Raw genomic sequence first — 9,468 nt, 5'->3', positions numbered from 1 at the left:
AAATTGAAGTAAAAGAAAAGAATATTGAATGCCCAAAAATCAGAAGCTAGAATTGGAATCTCGCTTGGTTCTTTTCATTTGTTTCAGTTTGAAAAAGTCACTCATCTTGTATTCCAAAGGGAACAAATTTCAAGAGAGAAATGAAAGAAATAAAATTTAAGAAATGGAGAGAAGATTATGAATAGAACTGCATACCTTAACTAAATTTAGATGAAGACTGCAAATGTAAAAGAGTTAAGAAGTTAGGAACTTGAATCGCCCAAGAACAGCGAACTCAAACATGAAAAAGAATGTAAAAGAAGTGCAAATAAACTTGAATACAAACTCCTTAGGAAGTATGTCCAATGCAATGCAGCTTGAAACTACTATCTATTTGAAAGACTCATTTTCACACGGCTGAAAGCTATTGAAATTTATTAAAGAATATGAAATTGCTATGCTATCCTTCAAAGACCCCGAGGAAATTTAGGTAATAGTTATAGAACTTCTAACAAGGTCAGGGAGGAGCGTGGGGAGAGATTCATTAGCAAATGACACTTGACCTATGGGAGACATGCATAACATATTCAGTAAAGAATAATTGAAACTTTCTTAGAATATATAAAAATAGTTAGTGATGTTATGAGCGAGAACCTACAAAATAGCTCCATACTTAAAAAGTGCCTAACCTAGGGCGTACACTTCTTTTTGAGCTATGGATTGTTGTTGTCTTCTATTCTAGTTCATATTACACCGTTTCTCTTTGCATTTTAAGCCCTTATTCTGCCCTTTTTTACTTCTCAATCTTTTGGAATAACGGTTGTTTACCTAATATAGATGCAATTACGCTCGACTTTCTGATTCTTGTGCCTTGATAAATTGTTGTACCTGCAAAACAGAAAAGAGAGAGATGTTTCAGTAGGTGTACACATTGAAATCATATAGTTTGCAGTGAAAAAGCATCAGGAAGCTACATTATCGTTGTTGATTTATGAATGAATCGTCTTCAAAGTATAACAAACTTGGGCAACTCCTATCTCGTCTACATTCTCTGAACTTCTTCATAAATAGAACGAAAAAGCACCGAGGATATGTATCTCTCACCATAGCTTGGAAATATAACCTACACGCATGAATACAATCATAAGTAGAATTAAGATTTTGAAAAAAGATACTCAGTGTTCTTGCACTTTTGGAGGGTAACATTACATAGTCTTTTTCTTTTCTTTTAGATCATGTTTCTAGGGGTGGATTATATAAATTTGAAACAATTTCCCCACTACAAAAATGGAAACACAATACTTCCAACAAGCTAAAGCGGCATACATGGAAAAGACGACTAGCTACTAAATACAAGAAACAAGCCAAAAACCTTTGGCTAGAACTTAAAACCATTCACTAAAAGGAGGGTGCAAAGACTGAGAAGCTAGAGAATTGAAAGTTGTAAAGTTGATCATGGACAAGAACAGAATGTTTGTTGTAGAATAAGTGTGAAAAGAAAGAGAAAAGGCATGGAAAAGATGATAATAAGTTTTCTACAAAATTACATGATTTTTTAATGGAGAAACACTAGACAAAGTAGCCCCCTCACCCCCCTCTTCTTCACGGCTATTTGTTCTCCCAGTCTCAGAGAGATGTGCTACCCTTTTTTAAATAAAAATATGGAATATTGTAAAGAAATAGACTCGTTTTGTCTCTGCCTGTCAGAAGACTTATGTGTATGTTCTGGAATAGGGATCTTCACCAAGTAGACCCAGCACATGACTTTTCAAATGGAGAAAATGGAATGAACATACCACAATAAGGTTTCCAGCATTTTCAGGCCTCCTAGCCAGACTAATCGCTGCTACTGCAGCAGCTCCTGATGAAATGCCAACCTACCAAGAGGTGAAAATATGTTAATTACTAAAAGTCTAAAACAACACTCTTACTCGAGGGAGAAGAAACTATCAAATCTTAAGGAAAACTGTCGAAGAGGAGAAACCACCGTATCTCAAGGGAAATATGAAGGATTATCCCAAGGACAATAAAATATTTCTAACAAGTTTTTTATGGCGGAATAGATAGAAGTAGAACATGCATGGAAATTTTCCAACCAAAATAACACTTAAGAACATAAATAATTACCAGTAGGCCTTCCTCCAATGCTAACCTCCTAGCCATTTCTATAGCTTCAACATTGGTTACCTACAATTATCTCATTAGCAAGTTATTTACGAGTTGTTGATGATTGGTTGTAGCCATATAAATAAATAAACTGCAAGTTATAATATTGCAGGTGTAAATAAAGTTTCAAAATATTTCAAAATCTAAACCAAATAACATTATATATATTCACAAATAATGCTAGTATAAAAACCATGGGCTAACTACAATGAGCCACAACAAAGAAATGTAATACCAGATTATTTCGATGTCAAAAGAAAAAAAAAGGATGAGGGAATTCTACCACATGGAATATGATTGATATGTGTGTCATCTTAAATGTTCAATTCCATAGTAAACTAAAAGGATAAAAATTATAAACATAAAATGTGTATTCCACTATTGGCATATTACCCCTGCCTTCAAAAGGAAGTAATTACCTTGATCACTTCATCAAGCAACTTGACATCCAGAATAGGGGGTACATAACCTGCGCCAATCTTCAATAATGTTAATGCCTGAGAGATCAACAATTAAACCTTGACCCAAAAACTAGACATCATCCTTCCAAGTATATAGAAGATTAAAAAAAATAATAATAATATCAACTCACCGGCATTTTCTCCAGAGATTACACTTCTTTCTGCAGGTTCCACACCAACTATCTACGTTAATAAAACACTTAATCAGAACATTAAACACCATCTAAAGGAAGCAGCAAGCCAGAACATAATAAATGACTAATATACTAAAAACTTGGAAGATTCGAGAGGTAAACTACGAATTCAGCTCCTTTTTGGCTGAATTGGAATCTATTAAGTGAATAATATTGAAGATTCGAGAGATTGGAAGATTGATGCTTCGAGTACTTTTTCAACTAAAGCTCTCTCCCGGCTGCTCTCGCAATCTAGCCTTTTTGCAAAAAGTGGAATTCACGGAAACTTGGAAAACTAAAAGTACGAAGTTGTCTCTTTCTCCATCCAAGTATCATTTACTTTTCTCTTTACACTTTTTCTCATATAAATACTAATAGGGTATAAATCAAATAATTTAACGCATGAAAACTAGGTGACACAAACATTTGTGTTCCTTGAAATAATAAAACATTTGATGAGCTAATAATATATAATACTACTTTCGGATGATAACTTTGTACAATATGGATTGACATTTATATATTGGCAGTATTGCACATAATAATCCGTTCTCCGTCCAACTTTCATGGGAACTCGTAAATTTTTTGAGGAATTTGTTATAAAGCTAGTTGGCCACTTTGCTCATCCATTTTTTCCCTTCTTCATTGAAGGCATTACTGCATGTCTCCTAGTCTTTTGCCATTTTTTTCAATAAAGAATTTACCATGTAAAAAATAATTCTGATAGCCCAAACCTGAATCGTTTCTTTTCTCATATTTAGGTAACGACCAGTGCCTGTTATGGTACCACCAGTTCCAATTCCAGCAACAAGTATGTCAACACTACCCATGGTATCCTCCCATATCTCAGGTCCTGTGGTTTCAAAGTGGACCTGTAATTCATGAAGTAAAACTTAATAACAGGCTTTAACATTACATCATTGTCATCACTTACAACGCAATTATATAAAAAGGTGAAGATAATGAAGATTGCATAAAACTTAAGGAATACAGCGCCATTTAGGTTGCATAGAGTATGTGTTCACAACTTAATAAAGAGAAAATAGAAATAACCTTCGTGTTTGAAATGTTATCAAACTGCTGAAGCATGAAGGCATTGGGAGTACTAATTAGAATTTCTTCAGCTTTGGCTACAGCCCCTTGGAGGCCTTTCTCTGGGTCTGTCAAAACAATCTCTGCACCAAAAGCACGTAGTAGGATCCTCCTTTCCATATTTATGGAAGCAGGCATGGTAACTACAAGTTTGTACCCTTTTGTTGCAGCAACGAAAGCTATGCCAAGCCCCGTATTCCCCGTTGTTGGTTCAACTAGTATGGTCTACTCATTACAAGAACGAAACATCAAGGTCATGTATTTTATTTTTAGAAACAAAACAAATACCTCATAGAGAAATGAATTAGTATTAAAGATGGTTGGATAAAAAAACATCTCAAAATCCCAGGGGTCACATACTTAATGGCAGAAATAAGATATGCTCCAACTGAATATATTTGCGCCTTAATAATAAACATCAATACTTTTTTCCAAGTACAACTTACTTACCTTACCTGGAGAAATTGCACCACTCTCCTCGGCACTGGATATCATACTGAAACCAATCCTGAGAAGTCAATAGGTTAAAGACATAAACCGATCAGTAATGTATGTACATGTATATATCTCCTCTCACTCCTCGCACTGAGATGAAAAGAAATATGCTGAAAACGATACATAGTATAATCTCTAAATCTGTAGTACATCTCCAACACATTTTAAAGGTTGCTGATGTAGTCAAAATCCGAAGTCTAATTAACTTTGAAAAACATTTAGCATACGGTTGACTCGAGTGTAAACCTATAAAAAATTAGGCTGAAAGTAGAAAGTTAAACCGAGACTGCCTATACCACTCACAAGTACAATATGCCCTACAAAAAATAGCCCAAGTTTTGTAATTTTCTTCAAATCTGATATTTTGTTAGTAATTCACTTGCAGTTTGTTGATTAGTCCTCAATAAATAGAAGCTTTAAACTCCTCTCATTTTAGAGACTTTTCGAATAACTTGAATCCCAATTAAGTTTTCTTGAAGGGCAGATAAGCTACAATAGTTGTCTGATATTTCATTAATAATCTTCCTACATACCACTCAGAACATAGCTGCCAACCAACACAGGATTCTACAGAAATGTGCTGTCATACGCAAGGATTCTAACAGTAGAATACAGTGGAGGAATAAACAACCCATCTTCACCAAGTAGAAGCTTACCTGTCTTTGACACTTCGGCATGGTTCCATTGATTCAAGTTTTGCAGCAACATTTGCCACGCAGCCTTCTGTTACTTTGTTGAGATATATCATGGGCGTTCTTCCAATCAACTAAATAAATTCAACAGAACCACTCAAATCAGTAATTATTTGAAAGGAAACTTTCTTTCCTTTTTAATCCAATAGTCATCTTAGTGAGTCAAATTTGACCTTAATTTTTTAATTATATAAAATTGAAGCTTAAACTTGAATAAATGATAAAATTAATTTCTCAAGCTCATAGACAACAGTTTCATTTTTAGTTTTCGATATTTGAAATTTATGCTTGTTTTTCCCAATTTTTTACCATAGTCTTCACATTTTTTGGGAAAAATTAATTTACTCTCAGTCTTTTTGACTTTTTTGTTGATTAGTTAGTACGTGGGTAACTTTCCAATTTAAAATTAATGTGATATTAATTTATCACTTGTTCAAATTTATAGTACAAATCGATGATAGTAAAAATTTACGATTAAAATTGGTTGATTGAGTCCAGTTAAAATTTAAAAAAATGAATTTCACCAATTTCAACTGATGGAAAACTTGAGTGTATAAACCATGACCATGCGACACTCATTGAGGGAACAGAATATCCAACAACGTTGCTCAAGAATTTGCACAACATATTCCAAGGAGTTCAAAATCTGCATTACTTTTCTTTTTCCTGTTTGAAATATTATTATAGATTTTTCACTAAATTCTCAACTGAAAAAACCTACTTCTAAGGGATTATACTCTTGAACGGATAACTTACACCACATTCACAGAACGCAATAGCAGAAAACCAGGAAATTGTTAAATAGAAGGAAACAATTATATAATCGATGTGAAATTATACTCGTCGATGCAAAGAATAAAATATAAAAAAGAGTACATATCTCGTTTCCATTTTGTAATTTCCTATTCAACCTTCAATCTAGCGATAACAGGCCCCAAAAATCCTCGTCGCTATCCCTTCCCGACGAACAACCAAGAAAACTACGCCATACTTGTCGTAATCCGACAAAATAAACAAGAGATAGAGAGAGCATTCAAGAACCTGGGTTACGTTATCGGCGATGTTGACGGAGTCGAGACCTTCCCATGTCGCGTTGACGGAGAAAGCTTTCGCGCGCACTGGTCTCTGTCTTACAGCAGAGAAGCTCCGAAGCATCACATTGGTTTGTGCGACCGAGTGACGCGTTGGGGAGAAAGCGAAGGGATAAGGACATGAGAGCGAAGGAGAAGGCGAGAGAGAGGAATAAACCGCCATAGCTAATGGCCGTTGCCGAGGGTTTTTGCGGGGTTTAAATATATAGTCCAATCAAGGATAAAATGTGGACATCAAGATTTAAATTTTAGTATACCTATGGTTAAAATATCCATATAAAGTCCAAGGTCGACATGTAGTTTCAACTCGAGGGAGTAAGAAGAGTGAGGCTATCTCGAGCATTCAACTAAAAGTCCTCACCTGTCCCATGAACATGTCCATTTAATCCGAGTAGGAAATTATATGAGTCTCCACCTACCCCGTGAACATGTCCATTTAATCTGCTCCGAGTAGGAAATTGGTGATGGAGAAGGTTTCCTTGTCCCCAACTGCCCCACGAACATGTCCATTTAATCTGCCCCAAGTAGGAAATCTGATAATGGAGAAGGCTTCATTGTCCCCACCTGTGAACATGTCCATTTAATCAGTCTCGGTAAGAAAGTCGGTAGTGGAGAAAGCTTCCTTGTCCCCACCTGCATCGTAAATATGTTGGTTGAGGGAAAATCGATTGTGTCGGAAAAGGTGAGGTTGCATGTACAAAGTATGGTGAAGGGTGATAAGGGTGGAGTCGAAGAGTAATCAATCAGCTCCGCATGTGGCATGTCCATTTAATAAGCCTCAGTAAGAAAGTCGGTAGTGGAGAAAGTTTCCTTGTCCCCACCTGCACCGTGAACATGTTGGTTGAGGGAAAATCGATTGTGTTGGAAAATGTGAGATTGTATGTACAGAGTATAGCGAAGGGTGATAAGGGTGGAGTCGAAGAGTAATCATTCGGCTCTGCATGTGGCAGTCATGGAAACTGCCCCTGCAACGTCAAAGCCAACAATGGTGGTGGGGAAGAATAAGAAAGGATTCAAAAGCCATTGAAAAGAAAGGATCAGGTTGTTAAATTGAAAGAGCTCTCTGATACCATGAGAATATTTGTTAATCCACCACATCTAAATAGCGTGAAACTTATCTATTTATAATAAAATAAATTACAAGAACATGTAAAGAGTAATAAATCGAAAGAATAATACATAAAAAGATATTTACCTCTAATAAAATATCAAACTATAATTTAATATTAAATATCTCTAATAGACATGAACTCAACCTACTATCCCTTCAAGAAGATGAACAGGTTGAAGGCACTCACTTGAGCATCGAAAGGTAGATATCTGCTACTCATGGCGCAAAATAAGCAGCCATGACAATCACTACTTAAGCCATATCTCTTTGAATTCATAAGTTTTCATATAGCTTCTAGTCAATACTAAATTGTTTAAGCATCGAAGCTACCATCAACAATAGTTCGTATCATTTGTACATAAGAGAGGACAAGATACAAAGTTTGTGTACCATCCACAATGGCGAACCAGGCTCCTTCTTGCCTTATATTTGATGAAATACTGAGCACCTCTGCTATTGCTTCTGTTCTTCACTTTCGGTAGGAGGCTGTTTCAAGTTGGTTTTGGCGTAAGAAATGGCTGTTGTAAGGAGATGGGCTTTGTCCATGTCCTTAATCAATTGCAGAAGCATTGGGATTATGGGAATGGAAAGGGAGGAATTTAGAAGAAGGAGCGCTTGGCTGGTGGCCTTCCAACTGCTCTCATCAAGTTTGATATCTCAATGAGTTTGGCCACTTTTGTTCCCCTCTTCGCCTCTGCTGATGCTCTTCTTTCCTCTGCTTTTCTGTGTGCTTTTGCTACTTCATTCTCCATTTTTTCTAATGCTTTTGCTCTCTTCTCTTCCAATTTTCTCTGCATAAATTCAAACTTTCACTTCAATCCAATCCATGCTATACACAAAGATGCAGATTTCTTTTCTGTTTTGTTACTCACCACAATGGAATGATCTCTAATTTCAGCTTGTTCATGTGTGAAGTTTCAAAATGAATCTAAATTTATATGGAATGATTAACAGAAAGAAGAAATTAGAATTGTTCTTTCTCAGATATTCAAAAGTTCATAGGAAAGTTTGGTTCAAAAGTGACTGAGATTTAAGAAGATTTGACATGTTTAATGCAAATAAGCGTTATAAATCGACTTTTTGACCAAACAGGAGAAGTAATATTCACAAACACGATACGAGGCATTTCTTCAAACAGGTTACATGCACAGAGAAAGCGCAATTTTCAATTCACGTACCTCGATCTTCTTCATCCATGAAGACGCCTTCTGAACCTGCTCCCTCTCCCATCCACTGATCACCGCATCTTCTCTCTTGAACCGATTGTTAATCTTCGCAATCTTCGCGTTCTGCCATGCACTTATCTTCGTCTCCACTTCCTCCTTCTTCACCATATGCAACGAAATCTCTCTAGTCGCTGCCGTACCGCTGCCGCCGCCGCCTCTCCTGTTCTCTTGTCTCGAGATCGCCAACGGCGCTAAGCGATCATCGAACGGATGTCCGTCTGGTACGATCGCTAACGGATTCATCTCCTCCTCTGGCGTATACTCTTCCTCTCTGATTCGGCTCAAGTTATTTGGAGCTTCGTTAATCGGTCGATCATGGCGATAATCATCGCCTATCTCCGCGCCTGCAATAACGAGAGCATTAAACTCTCGACTCATGGAGGTGAAATTCTCACTGGAGCCGCCTTCGCTGGCCATTGAAGTCGATCTCTGACTCGTCGTTTCCCAGGCCTCACCACGGCGGTTCCGATTAGCCGTCACCGGCGGTGGTTGCGGCGAGGTCAGAGCATGAATATCACGGATTTGATCGTCGTCGTTTCCGCCATGGCTGGCTCTGGAAGTTACCGCTGGTGCCTGATCGTTGAACATGGCGGAATTCGAAGAAACGCAGAGTGTTTCTATGAGTAATGGGAAGTTTAGTTGAATTTGTGAGTGAAGAAGAAACGGGAAAGACAGAAAAAGCTTTTTTTTTTTTTTAATATAAATTTTGGAAATTCATAATTAAAAAACTGCTAAATTATCAGCCACAAAATGTATACGTGGAAGACATTTCCAAATATATATATATTATTAAATTAAAGATTATATTATAAATTTATAAATATTTTGTTGATTAATTAAATTAAGATTAGGATTGGGATTTTGATGGGACAATTTTTTTATTTAAAAGATTATATTTTTGATATTCGATTGGCCCCGACTTTTACAAATTGCCCCCACTGACCCTAATCTTGGAGGTGAGTGCTAGCCGATGATTAATACC

At 36.6% G+C, this 9,468-nt stretch overlaps 2 protein-coding genes across 8 annotated transcripts; both read right to left on the bottom strand.

The window, feature by feature from the left end:
* Positions 1–24: 24 nt before the first annotated feature.
* LOC111785878 (probable S-sulfocysteine synthase, chloroplastic) lies at positions 25–6,328 on the bottom strand. 6 transcript variants are annotated; one of them, XR_002813717.1, is made up of 12 exons: positions 6,100–6,328; positions 5,023–5,132; positions 4,322–4,379; positions 3,833–4,096; positions 3,514–3,651; positions 2,738–2,789; positions 2,565–2,614; positions 2,107–2,166; positions 1,776–1,856; positions 954–1,102; positions 808–867; positions 25–217 (listed from the first exon to the last, which is right to left on the bottom strand). XR_002813717.1 is itself a non-coding variant. In XM_023666240.1 (10 exons), the coding sequence occupies exons 1-10, from the start codon at positions 6,310–6,312 to the stop codon at positions 1,022–1,024; spliced, it is 1,107 nt and encodes a 368-aa protein (XP_023522008.1). In that variant the 5' UTR covers positions 6,313–6,328; the 3' UTR covers positions 951–1,021. The 6 variants fall into 6 exon arrangements, 1 of the variants encoding a protein (XP_023522008.1); XR_002813716.1 differs by lacking the exon at positions 25–217 and having other exon boundaries at positions 571–867; XM_023666240.1 differs by lacking the exons at positions 25–217; positions 808–867 and having other exon boundaries at positions 951–1,102.
* A 1,022-nt stretch (positions 6,329–7,350) lies between these two features.
* LOC111785877 (remorin 4.1-like) lies at positions 7,351–9,197 on the bottom strand. Of its 2 annotated transcripts, none has more exons than XM_023666238.1 (2): positions 8,439–9,192; positions 7,351–8,051 (listed from the first exon to the last, which is right to left on the bottom strand). In XM_023666238.1, exons 1-2 carry the CDS (start codon positions 9,072–9,074, stop codon positions 7,860–7,862), a joined length of 828 nt encoding a protein of 275 aa, XP_023522006.1. In that variant the 5' UTR covers positions 9,075–9,192; the 3' UTR covers positions 7,351–7,859. The 2 variants fall into 2 exon arrangements, with proteins under 2 accessions (XP_023522006.1, XP_023522007.1); XM_023666239.1 differs by lacking the exon at positions 7,351–8,051 and adding an exon at positions 8,075–8,188 and having other exon boundaries at positions 8,439–9,197.
* Between the last annotated feature and the right edge of the window lie 271 nt (positions 9,198–9,468).

This window comes from Cucurbita pepo, unplaced genomic scaffold, assembly GCF_002806865.2.
Source record: "Cucurbita pepo subsp. pepo cultivar mu-cu-16 unplaced genomic scaffold, ASM280686v2 Cp4.1_scaffold000801, whole genome shotgun sequence".
In the NCBI taxonomy this organism is placed as follows: Eukaryota; Viridiplantae; Streptophyta; class Magnoliopsida; order Cucurbitales; family Cucurbitaceae; genus Cucurbita; species Cucurbita pepo.
This window is presented reverse-complemented; position numbering and strand designations above follow the sequence as displayed.